The 23,050-nt window shown below is 51.8% G+C and overlaps 1 protein-coding gene across 9 annotated transcripts in view; it reads right to left on the minus strand.

Annotated features, from left to right (window-relative positions):
- The window catches only part of RNF220 (ring finger protein 220), a 218,860-nt gene that overhangs the window by 74,914 nt on the left and 120,896 nt on the right, over nt 1–23,050 (minus strand). For all 9 annotated transcript variants that reach the window (XM_064665409.1, XM_064665403.1, XM_064665408.1 and 6 more), the window contains one exon: nt 10,257–10,386. In XM_064665409.1, the coding sequence (XP_064521479.1) occupies nt 10,257–10,386 (130 nt within the window). The remainder of the gene's footprint in view (nt 1–10,256; nt 10,387–23,050) is intronic.

A 23,050-nucleotide genomic window follows, 5' to 3' on the forward strand; every position in this document is an offset into this window, starting at 1 on the left:
ACAGCTGCCTAGGCTCCCCAAGCATCTTCAAACAAGATTTCTGCAGAGTCCCCACCTAGAGCAAGGCAGGATTTATGATGGGCATCCCTCAATGAAGGGCTGAGCTCCAGACCTGGAATGGCAGCATTCCCCACATATAATTAATAACAACTGCAAGAGAAGAAGTTCCTTGAGCTCGGGCAGCTACAGCTGTTTGTGCTCATCCCTGAAGGACAGTAAGGAGCAGCTAAGAGGACTGCTGCTGTGCCAGCTGGAGTCCTCCAGCTCTGCAACTCTTCCACAGAATCAGTCTCAGCAGCCCCCTGCTTTACAGGCACCAGCCACATGCAGCTCCCACATGAGATCCTGCAAAACCAAAAGATTTCTACGGGCTGCAGCTGATAGATGTATTTTTTTAAAAAAAAAAAGAAATCCAGCAGAAACTTTATTTTTAACTGCAGGACTTGTGGGTTGAACATGCAGCCTTGGGATGGGAATCCTGGCAGCAGAGCAAGCCTCTAGCATAGCTGTGTGGATGGCAAGGCCAGCTGTAGGGAAGCAGTTTTTGGGTAGAGAGGGAATTGGATTTTTGTGAACACCAGTTTAAATAGGAGGAAGTGTCTTCTGAAACCTAAATAAGGAAATAGGAGTTTGATTTTTTTTTTAAAGCTACACTTAGCTGCAGGTGACAGTCCCCAGCATGGCCAGGTGAGATCTGTGCCTGGGAAACTGGATTTTTAACCTGTTGTGGCTCCTCCAGCAGCACCTGCATCCCATGATGGGGAAAGGGGTGAAGTGATGGTAAAAAAATTACCAGAGAAGCTGCAGTCAGGACTAGAAACACTCTGCACATACAGTGCCAGACATGCTTCCCAAATGCTCCCCCAGTCAGTATTTGTGAGACCTCAGTGTCCAACATGGTCAGTTGTGACAAATCTGACCCCACAGGGCAGTCACCCACTTCCCCCAAAAACCTGAAGCTGAAGGAGAAACGCAGTAGAATCATAAAACGCTCTGGCATGACCTGACCATGCTGAAATCCTCTATTTGCTCTGTCCTATTTGCATCCCCGACTCTTTCTGCCCTGCTGGGTTTTCCTTTATCAACCTCTGGTACCCCATGTCTCTGCTCAGAGTGGGTAACAGGTTTCTGGGTGAGGATGTGATGGTCCATATGTGTCTGGCCAAACAGAAGAGTGGGGTGGGGGCATTGTTTTATTTCTCTCCCACTATTTGAAAAGGAGGTGGCTGGAAAAATAAAAAGAAAAATCAGAGGGAAAGGTCATGCATTAGATTGATCTGGGGGGCTCATTGCTACCATGGCTATAATGACTGTTTAATTATTCCCAGCTCACATGGCAGTTCAGAAGAGGCTCTGCAGAAGACATGCATTGCTTCAGGGCAAATAACTGACCGGAGATTTATTTCTCACCCTTGGGTTTCCACACATCCCTTCCCAGGACTCCTGCTGCCCTGAGAGCTGGCAGCAGAGGAAGGCTTTGCCCCGCAAAGTCCCAAACCCCAGACTGCAAACCCATGCCCTGGAGTCAGGGAGTGGGCTGCGGGTACCGCGGGTCTGAAGGCAGTTCAAGGAGAGTTCATAGCACTTTTAGGGCACTGCATGAACGAGGGAAAATATGACCCACACATTTTTTCACTACTGTGCTACCTTGGAAACTCTAACCCATGAGAAGTGCTTCTGACCCACAGATTATGGACAGCAACCTCTGCCTTCCCTGGGGTCTGCCAGGCAGGAGAGGAATGGGGCATCTCTTAAGCAGGCCAGGAAGCTGCCTGGCTTGTGCTCTCTCTGCTGGAGAAGCCATGGATGAAGGGTCCAGGCTGCTGTCATTGCCACCCTCTGAGTGCATGAGAGGAAGCTGGAGGGTCTTTCTTCCTTTTCTGTCCGTGATTAATCTGCCACACTGAGGGGCAGGGACACAAATCAGAGAGGGGATGAAAGAAGATAAATCCACGGTATCAGCAGCACCACATTGGCTAGATAATAAACAGACTCCTCTCCTCATAAATTTTTCTCCATTCCCCCATGTTTCCCTGCCATTGACACTGGCAGACTTGGAGCTGGACTCATCCTGGCCCAGTGTCTCGACTGGTGGGGAGAGCTGTGGCTCTGCCAGGGAAGCCTGGGACCCTCCACCTGGACTGCCATCCTTCACTACCTGCACAATCTGGGGTGCAGCAAGATGGCACAGTGGAGCCCCATCCAAACTCATGGGCACAGGACACCGGAGCTGACTACGAGATAATCCATGCCAGCATGTGAAGTGGGTGGGAGAATCACTAGAGACACCAACCATGCTTCAATTTACTTGGTATTTCCACTGTCTCAGTCCCCAAAATGTGTTCTCACTGCCCTGGCCTAACACTGTGTCCTTACTCCTCATTTTGGCAGCAGTCAGCTCACCCACTTCTCCACAATCCCCACAGGGACGTGACTCTGTTAGCTGCCTCGTGCAGGCAGGTGGTCCTGGCCCTGCTCAGGTATCACCAAGAAGCTGACACTTCCAGGCAGGTTTCTCCAGTGACAGAGTGTGTTTAATTTAAATCTGACAGGAGTCATACTGCTGGAGAAATCTTTAGGTGATACCACCCACCTGGAGATGTACCCATGCCTGAATCTGGACAGCCACGACTCCAGAGCTGAGGTTCCATGCTCAACACCTTGGTGTGGGGTGGCAGAACTTGCTCCCCGAGGGGATCAGGGGAGAGAAGGATGTGAACAACCCCTTTTGTGTCCCCAGAGCAGCTCCCAAACATCAGCCTGTCCCAGCAGCCTGGTTTTGCTGTTGGACATTGACTTCAGGACAACCCCCGGATGCTGCAGGAACTGTGGGATGTGGTTTTTGCTGTTGTTGGGTCTCTCCCTGGAATAGTCGGGCATTGCGTGGAGGGCTCACACCCAGGATGAGCATAAGGGAGACATCACAGGCAATGAAATGATCAGTTGAAAACCTTGGAGGGTGTCAGAACCCTCTGGGAAAGCCCTTGGGAGCCCCAGGAGGGCTGACTGCCTTCCCCACAGCCAGGGAGAGGGTGCCACAGGAGAGGTACCCAGTCCCGCCTGCACAGCGCGGTCAGACACTTAATAGCACCTGTCCCCAGCATCTCCTCGGCCTGGATTTATGCCTTGAGGGGTCACCTCTGGCGAGACTCTAATAACATGACTTTATTAGCTTTCTTGTTCCTTCTTTAAGATACAGTAGCAAGGGGGGAGGAGGGCAGCGGCACCTCTGGAAAGAGCGGGGGGCGTATGGATAGGAAGCAGCTGCCCTCACGATTCCCCTTCTCGGTGACAAGGGGGAGAGGGAGAAAAATGATGCTCCCTCGAAATTTATCATGCACCCAATTACAATGTTAATTGGCAAGTCCCAGAAATCAATTAATTCGCAAATTTTTTTCAATTAAAAATTAAGATAAATCATAAAACGTTATTAAGCAAAGGCCAAACTCCATGAACTTTTTTTTTTTTGTAGGCATCTGGATTTTTTTTTTTTTAATTTAAATAAAAAAAAAAAAGAGCTGTGTTGCCAAAGCCCGATGCCCTTGAGTGCCTTTGCTGAAGCACAGGGGGCTGTCATCAGCAGGACTGGGCTGAAGACAGATAAAAAAATATCGACCAGTCGGACACACTGCTTCTGCTTTATTGATCAGGCGGGAATTTAACTTGCTGTGCATATCCACCGTGTCAGCAAGGGCCACGGGCGAAATTAAAAGTACTTGGCTTGGAGATGTCGCCTTGATACCGGGGGGGGGTGGGGAGAGAGGGAGGGAGGGGGGAAGAAGAGAGGGAGAAAGGGAAGAAAGGAAAAGAAGGTGGAAAAAGAAGGAAGAAAAAAGACAGGGATAAGTTGAGAAGCAGGAGGTTGCAATGCCTGCTTTTCCCCAGTTGCAATCTCACTTGTTGGCCAGGGCTCCTTGCCCTTTCTGGAGCACCTGCTGGTGTATATTGCATGCAAGGAAGGGAATCGGCATGTATTTGAATAGAGAGTTGGAAAAAACCCTTCTCACTCAAAAATGTCTCTAATCTCTCATTCAGAGGCTGGGGGACCTGCAGCCTTTGCTACACAAGAAGCCTTGGGAAGTACCTGGCCATCAAGTAGAAGTCCCCAGGCATAAATCAAGGAGACCTGCGGCAAGAGCCATGACCCTGATGTGACACATGACAACAGAGCTAATTCATGTTTTACACACTCTATTTATCCTGCCAGGCCTGGCAGCATGGCCACTCGCCCTTCCCAGAGCAGCCACCCACGCTGGTCCCAGGAAGGTTTCCTCCAAAGGTCCTTTGGGACAGCACAGCGCTCGGCAGATCCCATAGAAATGAAGCACTGGGGCAGTGGGAGGAGCAGCTATATTTAAACACAAGGTTCCCTGAGCAGGATCAGAGTGTGAACCCCATGTTATAACTTGCTCTGTGTCCTTATGCTGACCAGGAGCAACACAGAAGGCCCCTGTCACTTGTGCAACACAGGAACCATAGGGATGATGTGCTTCCCTACTCATCCATCAGCAGGAATCTCCAGTGCAGGCTCTGGGGGGTTTAGCATGGGAAAAACATATCAGAAAGACCATGGGAAAGACATGTCAGAAAGACCATGAAACACTGGGAAAGCAACCTGTGAAAGAATGCATCCCGGATGCATCTCGAAAGGTCTGGAGACATCTCTCAAGAAAAGTCACCCTGCCTGGAGTGACCAGTCCATCTCTCAAGGTGCCACAGCCTTCATGTTTTAGCTATATTGCCAGCTTCCTCCTTATTCCTTATCCCAGTGGGCCCAGAGCTGCCTATGTCCCCTGAGAAGAGCCACTGCTGTGCCTCTCTACATAAAGAAACCAGGAGCTGAAACCCCTTTCAGCAGGGTGAAGATGCTCCGTGCAGCACTTTCTGCTTCCATGCTGGCTGCCAAAGAAGGGAGGATTAAGAACAGAAAGAGGAAAAGAGCACGTGTGCAAACGAGGGAGAGGAAGCTTCAGGGGGATGCTAAAGGAAGATTTAAGCCCGGGCAGATGTGCATTGAGTGCTACTGCAGGAGCTGGAGCACCATAGTCCCATGGCTGGCTCTTTTCCTCTGACATGAATCAAAGCTGGCTCTAAGAGTCAAGCTAAATCCCCCATCTGGGCACTTCACCTGCTTTGTCACAGACCTTCCCACCGCATCTTGCTCTGCCCTCCTTTGCCTGACACTATTTGGCTTTTTGTGACAGCATCTTTGAGGTCACCAGAAAACAGCCCACTGCACTTTCCATCTGCACCAAGGTGAGAGACCCCGGTGCCCCCTGTGTTCTGGGAAATGCTTCGTAATCAGAGAATCAGAAGAGAAATTATTCCTGGACACACAGAAAGGTCATTAGGGGAAATTAGTAGCTCCTGAGATGCTGGATGTGCAGAGATGTGGCTCCATGCTCCCAGCAGAGTGTCAAGGAGCAATGAGAGCTGCTAGCCCAGGCTGCGAGCAGCCAACAACTGGGCATGGGCTTTAAAACACAAATATGCTCAGATTAATTAATGACTGCAAAGGAAAAAAGGAAGAAAAGTGAATAAGGGGAGAGTTTGCACAGCCATGGGACCCTGTGAGAACAGCATCATCCTTCACCCTCCCACCTAAGCACATCCATTCCCAGAGGCACCACCATGCCCAGCCCTGGGATGCCATAGACAGGCAGAGATAATATTACAATATGGCATGAGAATGTTGCTGGGTATGTCTGCTAAGCTTAGAAAATCCTTTATATTAAGGAGAAAGAGCTGAGGTAGCCCTGTCTGAGCTCACACTATCCTTCCAGCTCCGAGAGCAGGAACAGAGCCAGCACAGTCCAACTTACTGCCCCACCCTCTGGACTACTCCCCAGCTATATTGATACATCTGATCCTTTTGGGGAGGGAAAATCCCAGCTCAGAAGCATAGGTTTGCTGCTGGTAGTGGAGGGAAGAATCTGCCAGTTGTCACATAGGGAAATAAAAACACCCCCTGCCAAATATTTTTTTTTTCAAAAAGAGCACTGCATAATCAAGAACAGAGGATCGCGCTATTAAAACCTCTGCATCCAAAGGCACATTTCCAACCTTCAAATTGCTTGACTCAGCAAGTATTTGTAATATGTAGTATTTGTAATATGACTTCTTAAGGTTTTTTTAACCAATAAAAGCCAAAAAAGACCTCTTCCCCAAACACTAGAAAGAACCATGGACCCATTGTGGAGCATCAGCTGAGGTGGGGCTCCACAGCTCCCACTTCCTACTTTTCTTCTGTCCTCAAATTCATCTTCCCTCCCACCCCAAACTCAAACCAGAGCCCCAGGCCTGCCCTTCACCCAGCCTCCCCTCCATAAGGAGGCTGTCCTCTGCAGTCGCTGCCCAGCATCACCTCTGCTCACAGTATTTACCCACAGTGACATGTGCAGCAGTGCACCTGTATGCACACAGGGATGTGTGTGTGTGGGTGTGTGGGTGTGTCTGTCCCGAGGGACACCCGTGGGTGCTGCTCTCGAACTCACCTGCCCTCCCCGTGTAGCCCTGGGCTGGGGAAATGCATCTGCAGGCAGAGCACCAGCCGAAGGCTGGAGCTGGGGCCACTGACAGCTCCAGAAAGAGTCTCACATTTCAGTGTGCTTTATTGCAAGCCTTTAGCACGGATGAGGTGTAAAACAAGTGAATATAAATCGAGTGAGGATAGGAGGCTCACAACTAGTGCACAGATCAGCTTCATGCACACAAACCAGGAATATTCATGTATTCTGCAGCCTGGCTGGGGCACAGGGCAACAGCGTACACAAAGGGTCACTGTTATTATTTCTCGTTTTTACCTTGGTGGCACTTAGCAGCTCAGCTGGGCACCTTTTGCTCTCCAAGCTGTACATGCAGAGCAAGGAGAGCATCCCTTCTGCCCTGCATCGTGGGACTGCTGCTTGCCTCTCTGCTGCTTTGAGCCTGTGCTCTGCAAAGGTGAGCTACAAGGTAATTTCTTCTTTGGAGGAGGAATACCAACAGTCTTGCCTGGCAAGAGTTAAAACCCATAAAACCAAGGCTTGTAGTTTTGTTTTCTTTCAATTTATACCCTTCACTTAAAGAGGGGTGGGGGGGGAAGAAACGAGGGGGAGAAAAAAAGAAAGCCAGGTGACATATTCTAAGAGGGAGCACCGAAAACGTGTTAAGCACTTCAAAATCTCATATATTCAATCGGCCTCTGGCAAGACATCTGCCTAATGTTAGCGCTTAAATATCCTTTTCCATTTTACATGCATTCAAGTCTCATTTGAGCGAAATGAAACGGTATTATTAAAGGGAGATTTTGCACAAATGGCCTGAATTTGACATGTCAAGTTCAATGAGGCTGTTACATATGTAACACCGAGAAGGGCTCGGAGGCTGCCGCTCTTGAAACAGCGCCAGTGGCTCAGAAATGAAATTTGCATTCAGAGAGCCTTGCCTCGCAGCACGGAGCTGTGCACGAGGCTCGGTCGGACCCACACGGGGTGGAGGAGCCGTGGGGCAAGCACAAGCATGGGTCTCCCTATGCTTTGGGAGACTGGACACACCAAGAAGGCAGCAGAGCTAGAAACCCAGGTACCTCATTCCCACTCAAGTCTGCTTTTTCGAGTGAAAGCCTGACCCTGCACCAGGGTTGGATCCTCCTGAGTGATGTTCATCGGTGTTCCAACAACCAGTGTTCAACCCCTGGACACACACAGCCCTTAGGCATGGATAGGTGCTGCCCTGTTGCCACATGGCTCCTCCTGCCTTACTGCATGATGCTCCAGCTGGGTAGACCTTGAGATGTCCCTGTCCTGAGGCCAGGGTGGTCACACCAGCAATGCGCATGGGAGGAAAAAGGGCTGCCCCTGTCTCTGGAGGATAACAAATCCCATTGCCACCAGCTGAGCAAGGGGTTCACTGGATTGGGTGAGTTGCTCCCGGAGATGTGGAACCATGTGTAGCATCATCCAGGTGGTGCCTACAGCTCCCTTGTATCTCAGCCCCAAGAAGCTCCTGTAGTCACTTGGAGAAATTACTTTTCCTTCCTCTGCCCTCCTCGAGCTCCCCACTCCAACAATGCCTGAAAGTCCAAGCGAGTGCTCAACACCCGGCAGAGGTGATGGCACAGGGCAGCTCCCCTCCTTGCTTCTCCACCAGCCTCTTTATTTGACCCTATGACAGCATCTTGGCTGGTTCACCCCACCACACAACCCTGTGGCCATGGTCCCTCGGGAGAGATCCCAGCACACGAGGAGTCCCGGTGCTGCAGCAGGAGCTGATGCAGCGCCCGCCAAGTCTCCAGCGCTGCAGGCTCAGCAGGCAGGAGGGGATCTGCCTTCCTAACCCCGAGAATGGTAAATGTACGATTTTGTTGCAAATCATTAAGGTTTATTAAAACCTTAACATCGCAAGCCACGATTGGCTGCGTCCTCTTTAAATTAAAAAAAAAAAAAAAAAAAAAGCCCTTGGAAAGCAGCCCCCTGGTTCGCTTCTCCCCATCAGACTGATAAGTAACAGCTGCTCGGCCATTTCGGTAACAAGTCGGTATTGGCAGGGAGCGGCCAGGGCTGCCGGTGCCCGTCACGTTTATAGGCCTACATTTTATTTTTATGTTTATTGGGTTATTTGAGATCATTATTAGTTTCTCTCTTCTCTTGTTGATGTGTTCTTGCTCCTGGCTTCTCCAGGCGGGAAAGGTGGGGGAATGGGAAACAGGGCAACCCCGCTACACTGAGCTGCCCCGCTGGAGCTGGGCAGTGCATGGGACTTCAACCCTCTCACACTCTGCTGCCTGCTGTTCCTGCCCACTCCTGCTGCCCTCCCACCCTGCTGCTGCTGCTGGCCCTTGCATCGCTCCCCTCCAGGACTGGGAGAGCCCATCCCTGTGCAGAGCTGCTGTATTACAGATTAGCCTCCATTGCCTGAATCCATCGCCTAGATTGAACGTTATCTATCATGCTACGGAGGGAGTCGTTATTTAATAATTAATAAAGACCTCTGATTCTTCTTCGCCGCCTGCGTGGCCGAGTGGAGCAGGCCAGGGAAGCGAGGGCAAGCCAGGGAGAGCTGTCTCCTCTCTAACTGCTGCTGTTATTTAAAGGAATAATGCCATTCTTTTTCATTTGTCAGCTGGCCCACAATGGCCCTTGTCATGCTTTATGATTTAGGGTTTCCTTTCCTTTCCCATTAAACGCCACCTTCCCATCACCGCTTCGCGCCAGCCAGCCTCTGCTCCTGGCTTGCGGTTTCAGTTTCACTCTGATATTGGCCCAACTTCTTTGATGGGCTCCTCTGAGCACTAATTGCTTCTGTTCATTTAAACCTGTTCACTAATTTGCAGTGGCCCTTTATTAAGTTGGATGTGGCCCAAATTACACCATAAATTACGCTTGCAAGGGGACTGGGTGTCGCGGGGGATAAATGGGCTGCCTGTTCCCTGCTCCCCCCCTTCTCTATCTTCCTGTGCAATGCGTGGGGGATGCGGGTCTCAGCTTGAGGCTGCGGGTGTCGAATTTGGGATATCTCAACCCACATCCATTTGGGGAGGTCTCCCTCTAACTTAAAGCTCCCTCCTTGTCCCTCCATGTGCAATGGCTATTGCTGAATCAAAGAAGATCCAAGGCAGAGATGGGATGGATTCTGCATCCTCTGCACTGTGCACAGCCACGTGCACCCCATCGCCCTGGTGTACACACACACACTGACACATATGCTCTCCCTCCTCTCCTACCACCTGGTGACGTAACTTTGCTTCTAGTCAGCAGTTTGATTCCTTTCCTCACCTTTTAATGACCGGAGAATTCATTAATAATTGAAATAAACACGCTCTTTTCCAAGGCTGCCGAGTTTTATTAAGGCAGGGGCAGGGATATGCCAACCCTTGGCTGCAGCCATTTCCTAAATAACTGCCAGCAGTTAAAATGCAATTATTTTTTTTTTTTTTATTAGAGGACTTTTCTGCGCTGGGGAAAGCAGAAGAGAGCTGAAGGTAGCTGGGGAGCAGTGTGCACCAACGCTGCAGGGCTGCTCTTTCACGGGATGTCAGCAACGTGAGAGCTGCTCACCAAACACACGTCCCCAGGGAAAGGGATGCCTGTGCCCCCAGGGAGGCATTTCTGCCTGACTTTACCATTGCAGTGAACTCCAGGAAAATGTTTTTTGCCTTGCTGTCTAGCATTAGATCTCTGGAACTGGTAGCTGTGGGTACCACCATCTCCTCTGCCACCTGCAGGTGCCCCAGCTGGCTCCCCAGGGATGCTGGTGGTCCCCAAGGAGCTGCTTACCTGATGTTCAGCTGGGTGAGCTTCTCCAGCTCCTGTTCCATGTGCTCCTGCAGCTCCCCAGGGCGAAGGAGGACCTGGCAGATGGGGCAGATTGGAGCCTGGCTGTCAAACAAAGTTGCTTTCTTTTTGCCTGTAGGGAGGAGAAGAAGGGACAAAGCTTTAGCTCAGATTGGCTGCCATCAGCATTGCCTTTGCTCTGCCCTGGTCTCCGTCCTAGCACAGGACTGAAACCAGGACATTTTCTCATGGTATAGCCCCATTTCTCTCCCCATCTCACACTCCCTGGGGCAGAGACTGGCTCTCTTCTGCAGTGGGACAGCAACTGGCAAGAGAGCATCCTAGCCCTGGCTATGGGCTCTCCAGTCTTAAAAGGAGAGCAGCAACAGCCACATTTCAGGAGTGACCCCATGCAACCCCAGCTTCCCCTGTTTGTGGTGCAGGTGGTGTGACTTGGGGAAGACGGATGACACAGCACTGCTCACTGTTCCTATTAGCTAATAACAGTTAATTATGAAGAGCTGTCTTCATCCTCCTTGGCATTCCTGAAGTTGGGTGGGTCAGGATGAGCTTTCCCCTGAAGTGAAGAGCAACTCTCCATAGGCACACAATGTTGGGGGGCAGAGGAGAACCCATGGCACTAGGCTGCACATGGCAGGGAGTAGGTCTGGATGCTCATTATCCAGGATTTCTCACCCTGTCCCGGGGTTGGGCTGGGGCTCCTTGTTCTCCCCACACCACCAGCAGCTCTGTAACCCAGAGCTGCCAGAGCCCTCACCCCCCTGGGGCTGTATCATCCCTCAGTGAGATTTAGGGGTGCCTGTATACCCCAATCCCTAGCTGGGCTGAGTCCCTGTGGCAGCTTGGGAAGCAAGGTGCTTCCTCACACCCTCCTTACGCCAAATCCTCCCCACCACTCCCCTGCCCAGCCATATCTCCCTGGTTCTCTCCCTGCTCTGAAGCCAATTTATTCCAGCCCAGAAACTTTTATTGCCCCCTGTGTAAGGAATATACAGCATCTATTTAACATAAAATAAAACTCTAAAGCAAACAATGAAGTTTCAATAAAAGAGAGAAGCCTGTGGGTCCCCAGGCCCCCTCTCCCAGCTGTACTAGCAGCTCTGCTCATGAGAGGGCGTGCGGAGCCTGGCTCAGATGGCTCTGGCAGGGAGAAACGTGTTTTATAGCCGCCTGTTGTCATCCAACGTGAACCCTCCTGCTGGATTATTTATTTATGTATTAGACATGGATCAAATTGGTTAAATCCGAGTGAGAGGCAGCAATGCACAATAAAGCAGCCGTTGCTGGATACGAGGGGGCTGCGTGAAACGTGGCCTTCCAATCAGGAGCCAAAAGGTGCCATTTTATGGCTCCTAATGATGGCGGAGCCCAGTTAAATGAATCCCCATTAAAGGAACAGACCTTCTCAAAGGATAAAACATTGGTGTGAGTGGCTTTACTGGGTCCCTGCTCCTCCCTGTACAACCTTCCTGGCGCAGGTGTTTAACGAGAGAAAGGGTCTGAAATAAGTTTGAGAGTGACCTTGGCTTATCTTTGCCTTCCAGCAGGACACGGTGTGTGTGCCTGGTGGAAGCAGGGCTGTCTCTGGGACATTACTTGCCCTTTCCTTCAGCATCCCTACAGGAGATGGGAGAAACTGAGGCATGAGGGGCAAGTTGGGGCAGGCCAGTGCTTTGATGCATTCCCTACCTCCCCAGCTTCCCTATCCACTGGGAACTCTCCCACTTGCAGAGCCAGGTGGAAAACCCCGCTGTGGTCTCTCCTCCAGACCTGGGCTAAACCCAGAGAGGTTCTGATGCAGAATTCAGGTGCCTCAGCCCTCATCCCCACCACCCTTCTCGGTGCTGAGGAGGACATAGCACGAAGTCCATGCAACTGGGAACATGTTCCTCTCTCCTCCTTCCCTCATGTTTAAATAATGTCAAGAACCCAACCCAAAACCAGACACCCAGCTCCTGCTGACCCTTGCCGGAAAGGTCGGCATTTCAGTAATTCCACCTTCCTCTTGGAGCTTTTCCACTTTTGTCTAGTGGGGGCCCAAAATAGCCCAGGAGCGTCCCCGACCACCTGCTATTTATAACCCCAGCTTCACAGCAAAACAATGGAGCTGTCTGAGTCTCCCTCCCAAAATAAACAGGCAGCCTTTGAGTGGACGGGAAATCCTGCTGGATTCCTGCTGTGGGGTGTACAGATGGATGGGTAAACAGGCTGCCCTCCGCCCTACCGCGCTGCATCCCCGCCCCCAGCCCAGGCCACCACTGTGGGGGCTGTGAGCCCCCCTCGCCTGCCATCCACAGCTTCAGCAGGGATGCTTTCAGCAGCAAAGGAGGGTGAAACAGAGGTTGAACATCCCTGTGTCTCTGTTCTCCAGAGAGCCCAGAGGTGTTCATTTGCTGGGGGAGGTGATGGAGTGTCCTGGACCTGGGATTGGCAGCCTCAGGAAGCATAGTTGGGGTCCCTCCCAGGGACCAGCTCTGTACACTAGACTGGTGGCCTTTTTAACCTCCTGCACACCCAAGTCCTTGCTCCCTGCTTTAACTCCAGTACTGTTCCATGGGGTGCATGTTCCTAAGCAGGGGTGACTTTGGATTTCTACGCCTGGAGCAACCAGGAGGGATCTCAGGCCATGGGAAGGAGCCTTGCTGCCTTCCATGGCTGGTCCCAACCCCAGCCCAGGCCAGCAGGAGAAATGAGCAGCAATGGCCTTTTCCACCAGCTACACCAATGATACAGTGACGAATTCATGCCAAGGAAGGATGTGACAGCTGTCACCCCTCATCCTCATGATAGGCAGGGAAGATCCCCCTGCTCTGGTGAGTGCAGGAGGCTGGTGCTTGCACTGAAATGAGGGCTTCCAGAGGGGCAGGAGAACAGGAACCCGGACATGCAGCCAAGTCCCTGACGTACAGATTGCGAAGCAGGAGACAGAAAGAGCCCCGGCTCCTGGCCCAAGGGGCTGACAACCGCGCTTTCACAGGAGCAGGTCTAAGTGCGGGTGACAGGCTGAAGGCAGGGACCATCTCCCGTGCCAGCAGGACACCTACGCAAGCCTCCCCAGGTCTGTGGAACCCACTGCCTGCCTGCAGTGCCACAGAGGCTGCTGTTGGGATGCGTCTCCCCAGATCAGCAGCATCCACATCCGCGGCGCGCCCCAGAGCCTCGCACACACCCACGCTGTGGTGCCTCATGCCGGGCAGTGGCACCCCAGCTCCACGGCGTGGGATGCTGGGTTGTGGGGAGAGGGAGAGGATGGGCTTGGCAAGTCCTCAGGTTACGTTTGTGAATGCCAAGGTGGAGGGGGATGCATATATCCTGGCTCTCCCTTTGGGAGCAGGGACATCCTGATATCCATGAAAAACACAAAGGATGCCGCACCGTGTGTGTGGCTGGACTGTGCTGGGGTGTAGGTATTACCCCGCTGGATGGAGCAGAGGGCACTGATTTGCACAGGGCCAAACAAAGGGTGCACATCCCTGAGTGGGATGGACCTGCGCCTACTCCCTGCTTGTCCTTCCCTGCCCTGTGCCAAACCCGCTCCTGGGAGACACTGAATGGCTCTTTTCAGGCTTTTGTTTTTTGGCAGCTGTGTTTTTGTTTTCTTTGCCCCTCTCTCTCCCCTTCCCTCTCTGGTTACTCGGTAGGCTCAGCTCCAGTGTTTACCCTCCTCGGCTCTGCCGTGCTTCCCCTGCTGCCGACCCCCTGCTTGCCAGCGCCAGAGAGATGAAAAGGCAGAGCCTCGGTGCTCCCGCTGTTTGCACGGTCTCCTGGGCTCCGCGGAAATGTTTAACTCCAAGTGTTGAAACCGAATATTTCCTGCTCTGAAAGCAGAGGTCTCAGCGTGCAGACGCACCCCTGTGTGGAGGAATTTATCCACAGGCACCTTCGGAGGGCATCTGCAAATGGATCCCAGCCCAGGTGGGGACTGAAACGAACCCTCCTGATCCCACTGGGGATGGAGGGCTGGATCCTGCACACTCAGTTACACTGATACAGATCCGACATAATTCCCATGAGTCCTCTGAGAAAGGCCTGATTCACCACAAAGCAGCCAGTAATGGGACCTGGGTTTCAGGCTGGGAGTGCAGCTCAGGTAATGGGGACGCAAGTGGGACACTGAATAGGCATGGAGCCGTGAAGTCATCCCTGCTCCTGCCCTACGCCTGTGCCCTGACAGCTCTGTAAGGCTTATGCAGGGTGGGAGTGGGTCACTTTGAAGGGAGAGCTTTCCCTCACAAGCAGAATGCGAACTGCCGTTTTGGAGAGCATTTAAGTGAGAAAAAAAGGGAACCCAGCCCACCAACAGCCATGACAGCATGGGATGCATACAGCCCCTCACCACTACGCAGCACAGAGGAAATGATGCTCCCAAATCACTCAATGAGCAAAGTTTACAAGGCATGAGGGCTCTCTCTGCCCAGGAGCTCAGCACATTGCCAAAAGAACGAAATAAATTGTCTGTAACTCAATTGTTCATCTGCACTGATGGCTTAATGCAGAGTCAGGTGCCTCCCAAGGAACTGCTGCAACGGGTGGTACAGGGGGTGCCACCCGCTTCTCCCTGTGCTGTCCTTCCCTGGGGCCATCTGAAACTTGCTTCCATGAGGACCAGCTGTTCCCTCCCAACTCCTGATTTCTCCTATCTCAAACTGTTTTCCACTTCTCTGAGTACCAACCCCCCCCCTCCTCTGAGATGCCTCCCTTCATCTCATCCTCGTATTTCCTCTCTCTCCCTCTTAAACACTCCATCATTTAAACCCAATCAAAGCCAGTTGATCTGAAACTCTTCTGAATAGAAATGACCCCACGCTGGGGCCCCGCGCGCTGCTTCGGGGGCCGCACTGAAACCAGGTGGGTGGTAATGGAAGTGCTGACACAGGCTCCTTGACAGCATCGCCACTGCCAGCGCCTGTAATAATCCCTCCCGGCTGCCCTGCAACTCGGTTTCCGCGGCGATTATTTTCCATTCGATGATGGGCTTGCTGTTATTTGTGTACTGATAGCAGATATCTTGTGTGACAAGCCTCCTTTCCTTCCAGCTCAAAAAACAATAATTCAAAGAAAGCCCCACATTAGCTTGGAAATAGCAAAACACTCGCTCTTCTCCTGGCGAGCCTGCGCCACAACTGATGAGGCTTGCAGAGCCCTGGCAGTAAGTGGCAGTCAAAGGGGGATGACAACAGTGGGACAAGGAAGGCAGACAAGGTTCATGTGTCAGTGCAGAGCACCCCAGAATAACAGCAGAGGCAAAAAGTGTTTGGTAATCAAGTAAGGGAGCAGGAATAATGCTGCTCATTGCTCTCCCATCTCCCTATTATTTACTGGTGTGGTGCCAGTGCCATTCCCATGGGGCTACATCCTGTCTGCTGGGCGCTGCCTTGCATCCTGCTGGTTGGTACCAAAAGGTATATGGCCCTCAAAAACCTGCACTTGAGGTCAGGGCACCTCCCACTCCTTCTAGCAGGCCCTTCCCATCCCTTTGGCTCCTGCCTGGCTGTGCAATGCACACCTCAGCTGTGTAGGATGCAGACCTCAACCTGCTGCCCAGGACCAGGCACCCTGGATCTGACCCCTCCTGCAATTGCTCTGCATGGGCAGTGAGGTGACTCCAGGTTTGGGTGCTGTGGCTGGTTCAGTGTCTGGCCATAAACGCATCCACAGCACGACTTAACTCTGCAAACAGCCCACAGTGCAGCTAGCGCATCCAGACTGCCAAGGAATCACCCTGCATCGAGCAGACCTTCCCTGGAGCACGTGCCTTTTGGAAGTCTGTGCAGGCAGGAAGGTGGCAGAGGTCTGGAAAAATGGCTTTTCAGGTAAAAAAAAGGCTTTTGAGGAATTGCTTCTCCACTCCTGCATGACAGTGCAAAGCTGCCACAGGACACCAGCAGAAGCTGGACTTGGATTGTGCTGGGCACACCATGGGGCCACTGCTGCAAAAAGAGGCACAGGCATGAGTGACAGCTGGTTTTGTGTATAAAACACAGAGAGACACAGAGAGACAGAGGGACCTCTGCAACCCCATGAACAAATTGGGTCACAGAGAAGAGCTGTTCTCAAACCTGCTGCATCCCCACCAAGGGTCTGATCCCCTGCACTGCTGCCTGCTAAGGTGCCCAGGCTGCCAAGCAGCTTAGAAAACACACCTGCTTCTCCCGAGGGTAAAAACTACAGAGGGATCTGAGGCAGAAAAGCTTGCTAAAGTACTGATTTCCTTCTGAAGGAAAGAGTTGCTCTTGTAGCTGCCTGTCCAGACGAGCTGGATACTGGAGAGGACTGGTGTAAACTGGTGCAGTGCTGCTCCCATGCAGCTAACCCCAGCTGGGGTTGATCCCAAGGGTCACTCAGTAAAAACGCATGTTTAAACATCACTCTAAGATCTTCAGGGGCTGTTGCACATCCCATTGGGTCCAGCACCACATCTCACATGGTGAGTTGCAGCCTGGCAGCGAGGAGAGGAACCCCCTGGAGCACCTGACCCCACTGCCCATGATCTGGCCCTGGCTCTCCATCTGCGGAGATCACGGCTGCCCGGTGCGGGGCAGTGGAAGATGGATTGAGCTGGGCAATAATTTAAGAAACTGAGTGAGTCTGTACATCCAATCACTTTACAAATCAGGGGAAAGGGAGAGAGGAGGAAAGGCAGGAGGGGGGGGGGGGGAGAGTGAAAAGGCCGCGCAGGGAAATGCATCACAATTACTGTCTCGGCTCTAATGAGGAGCCTGTCATGAGGCTGTCATCCTGCGGAAAGCCACCTACTCAGAAAGATTCAATAAAAAAGTAGCAGAGAGATAAAAAAGAGATATATTTCAGCCCTTGCTAATATTCTTTTCATTTGTCCCAGCACAAAATAAGATACTGCACTTAACCGGCTCGGTTAAAATGAAAAGGGGGGGGGCGGGAAGGGAGCAGCATTGATCAATACCACTAAAAGCCGGGAGACACGGTGATGGAGTGCAATTTTTTTGTCTGTGCTGAAGCATAGCAGAGGCCCGGGCGGGGTAATTTATGATTCACACGCATGGCGGCTAACTAGAGGCTGACAAGACAATGAATCCTCGATGAGAGGGATGCAGGCCGCTGGGAGAGCTGGAAAGGGAGAGCATGACAGGGACCTGGAAGGGAGAGGGAAAGAGGAGGGCTGGGACGGGCTGCGATCCTGTCTCCCCATGGTGCTGCTCAACGTGGCTCCGCAGGGCAGAGTAGAAACACTTTCTCGGGCTTCACAAGAGCAGAGAAACATCAAGAGAAAGCCAAGGAAGGGGCTGCACTGCCTCCATCCCCACCCTCCTCCCTCACGGCTCCCAGTGGACCAGGCTGCCCATGCAGGCTTCCCCCAAGGAAGCACTCTGGGGCCCAGCTGCAACCCTCACTGGGCTGGAGATCAACCAAATAGGGTCATCAGGGACCAGGGACAGAGAGGGATCCCCCTTCTCTGCTCCAGGTTCTCTAATGGGTGCTAGTATGTGTTTGGGAAACCTCTGGACAACAGAATTGGATCTTCCTGCTGCCATCCACACTCTGCCCTGGCAGTGAAAACTGGAGCCTCCTCCAACCCACCACCTCATCTCCAGAAAACAAGTCCTGGGGAGCAGTTGGGCCTCCACAGCATCAGTGTGTCCCTGGCTTCAGTGAATATGGCACGGCAGAAACACTCCTGATGGAGTCCTACAGCTCTGTCCTTCTACCCTGGGGGATCTCCTGGAGCATGATGCACCTCCTTCCCCCATGTCCTTGATCTGCCCTCCATTGCAGGGGTCAGCCCTTCCTCAGTGGGATTTGTGAAATGAGGTGCTGGGACCCAGCATGCCTTCCAGCACACAGGAAGCCAGGCACAAGACCCCAGGGTTCTCTCAATTCCTGTGCCATGTGTGCATCATGGCTTGACAGAGCGTGAGGAATGACTCTGCCTCCTCACCATCCCCCGTCCTCCTCCTCAGCCACCCAGAATGCCTGAGGCTGAGCACCCAGGGCTGGCAGCTGGGCAACATTCACCAGCATGCCTGGCCTCAGGTCCTGTTTGCTGTTAAAAGGGCCCCTTTTTGCCACTGATTGAGCCAGTCACCCAACCTGGGGTTCCTGCTGGCCCAGTGGGAGAGGGCAGAGAGAAGGAGCTGTGTAGCTGCATTGCCAAAGTGTGCTTTGACTATCCATGCTCTGCATCAACTCTTGGGATGGAAAGACCTGGAGCAAAATACGTTCTTTAACTGCCAAAAAGTGATGACAGTGGGAAATAGAGAAGGCGGGAGTTTCACAGAAACATCCCCGTATCTGGCTGGGAGCCTGTACAAGAGTTGGAGTCTGAGGTCCTGGGCACTTCTGGGGCCTGCATCATGCCTTGATTGCTTCATCTGGACCAGAAACAGGGATGCAGTTGAGACTAGGAGCAACAGTCTTGCACAGGGACTGGGAGAGAGCTGGAGGGGTTTTTCCCTCCCAGCCCCATTCCACCACTGCATATCCCAGGTCCCTGCCAAACCTGCAGGACAATCCTGCACCGGGCAGCAGCTGCTCAGCTCTCTCAGCCCCATCCTCCTGCTCCTCTGGGTCCTTGGTGAAGGATCTGGCCTCATCCTGAGAAAGGACCAGCCTGGAAATGGGTCTCTGCCTTCCCCACTGGCAGTGAAACAAGAGCTTAGGGACTACCATAATGCCAGTGGGCCAGGGGTGTGCTGTGGGTCCCCCCCAGCCCAGCGAGGTGCCCCAAGAGGGGCTCCAGCCCCATCCTGGCCCTGCAGAAAATGCCTGCAGGCAGCCATGCTACTCCCATGCCCTTGACTTGGAGGGCAGCCTGTTAAGTTGGTGATATACTGATACGCCTATAATTTGAAGGGGTGATGGGGTAGAGTCTTTCCTTGCCTCCCACCCACTCTCTCCCTCCCACTTTCCAGCTCCTCTCCTCTCCTCCCTCGGGGGTGTGTGGGGCACATATCGAAAACACAGATATTGAACTGTCAAAACTATTTCCTACAAGAAAATAGATTCATCAGCTTGCAGCACACAGGGTCATTGCCACATTTTCCCCTCGCGCCAGCACCTGCACATGCCGGCGCATACCCAATGCCTCTTCGCAGCACCGGCACTTTAGCTTGTAGCTCAGGGCCCTTAAGTGACTTTGAGAAATGGATAATCGATTATAATTCCACGGGCCTCTCTGCAGATTTATCTGGAGAATGTATAAAAGCCAGGGATTGGGAGAAGCGGGTCCTTCTGGCCAACACGTCGATTGCCTGCGCTTTCCGTGCCCAGCTCGGAAAATCGCATCCCGAGCACGACTCTGTTTAATCCATCAGTACACAATCAATGCACTCTGTAATCAACTCTTGATCACTTAATTTTACACATGTTGGCTGAATCCCTTTGTTTAATCACTAGATCAGGCTGCCTTGTTGCACTGCCCCCTCCCTGCTTAACCCTCCCTGACCCTCATCCCCCGTTGTCGGCACCACCAAATGCAGCCCAGAGCCTTCATTTCACCTTGAGGAAAAGCTCCTGTGAATTTAGAGAGCCATGAGATGGCAAAAAGGGAAACAGAAGGAGTGAAAAAATAATGCTGGAGAGAAAAAAAAATATTTTCTGCTCTGCGCCTTCCTAAGGCTTGTCCCAGCCTTTTCCATCCACGTAACAGAAACCATTGATGGAATTTAAAAAGGGGGCTGGATGTTGGGATACGTGCACTGAAGGCAACACTGCAACAACCCAGTGAGACTGGACACACTGGGATGTCACTGGGCAGATGCAACGGCACACAATGGGCACTCATCACACGGCTGCATCTATCCCCTCAGCATCCTCCACACCCCCTTATTATTTTGACTGTTTTAGCAGCTGATGCCATTATGAGCCACGGTTCTTGATCTTTCCCTCCCAGAGGCATCCTCAGGAGCTTCGCTCCCATCTCACCAGGGTTCATCTCCCTTTCTGTGGCAAGAGCACGACCCTTGGGTTGTGAATGTATGTAAACGCAGCTATATGGCATTTTTAGCATGATTTGTGTCACTAGCCTGATGCCACCTCACCCTTCACATGCGTTCTGCTGCCATGCTAGGGTCAGTGTCCAGGAGATCTCTGTTTGCCTGACGTTGAAATGCGCTGGGATTTTGCATGGGTGCGCCTCATCCTGCTGTCGAATAACCATTTGCAAGAAGATTTTGTTGCACTTCAATTGCATGATGAGAACCTGAAGGGTCAGGAACAGGGGGGACCACACACTTGCAATCCAAACGTGGACCGTTCTGACCGGTCACGTGGGTGACACGGCACGTTTGTCCCACCCGAGCAGCACAGCGGTCATTCTTAAACCAGTTAAATCTTGCTATTTAAAGAGGCCTTGATGCCGCCTCTGATTTGGCACGTGGAGTAACTGCTGCTCATTCCTGCAGGAATAAATGATGGGATATGCTTGAACAAGAGGGATCTGGAAGCGCAATTGCCAGGGGAGCGTGCAAATGTTAGCTTTGCACAGGAAACTCGCACAAAACTGCGTGTTGACACCAAGAGGCCAGTTGTAGGACAAAGCAGGCACGGATGTTTAAAGAGAATTCCAGTTGCTATCCTATAGCAAATAGTCTTCAAAGAGCCCCTGGAGCTCTTGGCTTCTCAGCATGGAAAGAGGAGCTTGTACAAGATGAAACGCAAATAAATAGTTTACCATAGAAAAGATATCCAAGGCAAAGAGTGAGATGCAAGTTTTAGATCTCACATTAGCCAGCTGGGGTTTTATTGGCCCCCAAGTAAAAGCTGTAAATAAAATACAAACCTAACCTGCATATTGTCAAGCTACATTTAAAAAAACTCCACAACTTAATTGCACTCAAGAGCACTGAGGGGCAAAGTGGTGCACGGTGCATCACAAGGCAGCCTGCAGAGCTGTTAGTAAAGTGTAAATCCAAGAGCTGAACAAGTGGACCCTTTTACCTTGGGATCTGCCAACAGGCACACTACTCTGGCTTTGCTAATGTAGCTCATTCCTGCCCCAAAAACTCTTGGTAAGGGGTTTGCAAGGAGAGGGAGCACAGAATGCTCTCTCCTCTGCTCACACTGAAATTGGTGGCAGGGAGGAAGGATGGGTGGTGAGTGGGATGCTAAGACCCCATCTCTTTGTTTCCAGGCTCCTGTCTGGCTGTAGGGAGCAAAGGTAATGCTGCACTTCAGGAAGGCACAGTCCAGGTGACAGGGACAACAGCTCCAACTGGAGTAAGCCAGCAGGGAATGGGTGAGCAACCAGAGCATCTGCCCCTACTGTCCTGACTGCTGAGGGCTCCTAGGGATTCCTGTGCCAGCCTCTGCAGTGCTCCTGGAGCAAGTGCTCCTCTAGAGCAAGGACAGGTCTTCCTTCCACATCAGGCTCTCAACCCTCCTATGCAAAGCTTAGCTGCTCTTTTCATCCACTTTTTCTTTCCACTGTATTTGTTCTTTAAACTTAATACAAGCGAATATGTTGACGACATCAAAACTAGCCCATCTGGCTCACCTTAAAGAACTGTTCTTCCCAGCAGATCCACACTTGGGATCTGGTCTGGGCTTCACCTGACCATAGTCTGCAGGGCTTTTTCCCCGGAGTCCGCACTTGTTCAAGGCTGTCTGACTTCCATGGGAACAGACAAAATCAGACCAGGTCACTCTGTCCCCAGAGTCCCTGGCAGACCCTTTGATCCCCTGGCCAGGGACTACTCTTCTTCCTCATCTCCTGGCACAACACACACTGTTTGGGTTGGGGTCTTGCTGTGCAGGGTCAGGGCAGGATGAGGCCTCACACACATGTCCAGGGGACCAGGCAGCATCTCTCACACTGGCACTGCTGGGGAGAGGGTTGCATCAGCCAAGCTGCCCTCACACCCCATGGAGCAGACCCTTCCATGGCCAGACAAACCTCACACAGATTTATTTGCTCCCTCCAGACCACTCTCACATGCACACCACAAGCAATTAGGGATGATGCCCTGCCCCAGGAGCCCAAGTGGAGCATTCAGGATGGGAACTCAGGCAGAGATGGGAAGTGCCTGAGTTGGAAGAAGGTATCATCAAAACTGGGGACGGGTTTACAAATCCTGGCCCAGCAGCAGTGAATCCTCTAGGGAGAGCAGGAAAGACCTTGCTGCAAGCCAGCTTGGAGGAGATGGAGCAGAGGGGTGGAGGAGACCCTCCCCCACCCTCATCCACATGCCGACACAGGCAATAACAGTGTCACATCCCTTCCACTGTTTTCAGGTGGAGGGAGGGAAACGAGGAAAAAAAACCCAAAACAACCTGCCAAGGACTAATTAATATTTAATTTACTGCAAAATGTACTTATTATTCTCAAGTAATTGGCCGACTGCACAGCTGTGACCACTAATGAACAGAGGGGGACAAGACGCAGGGACAGGAGGTGGGTGGGGGGAGCACAGGGGTGGTAGTGTCTTTGATCAGACCCCGCTGCCTGCCTTTAATCTGCATAATAAGAAAACTTAAACAGCTTTGATTTTTTTTTTTTTTTAAGATCTAAAAATGGCCGTGATGCCACTAATGGATTGCGTTTAGCTTATTACACTGTAATCGCCCTATTATCACTGCAACTTTAACAAGGGGGAAAAAAAGGACTTTGGAAGATGGCATTTGCAAATAGGTTGCTGAATAACACTGCTACTAAACACAGAGAACACAGGCGAGTCCTGCTTATTGTGATTCCTTGCATAGATTCCCAATACCTGAGGCACTCAGCATCCCTGTCTCTATTGCTGCTTTTCGCTCCATGATTGAACTATTGGCTCATTTAACTTTAAGGATGGGAAATATTT

The sequence above is a fragment of the Pseudopipra pipra genome, chromosome 9, assembly GCF_036250125.1.
Source record: "Pseudopipra pipra isolate bDixPip1 chromosome 9, bDixPip1.hap1, whole genome shotgun sequence".
In the NCBI taxonomy this organism is placed as follows: Eukaryota; Metazoa; Chordata; class Aves; order Passeriformes; family Pipridae; genus Pseudopipra; species Pseudopipra pipra.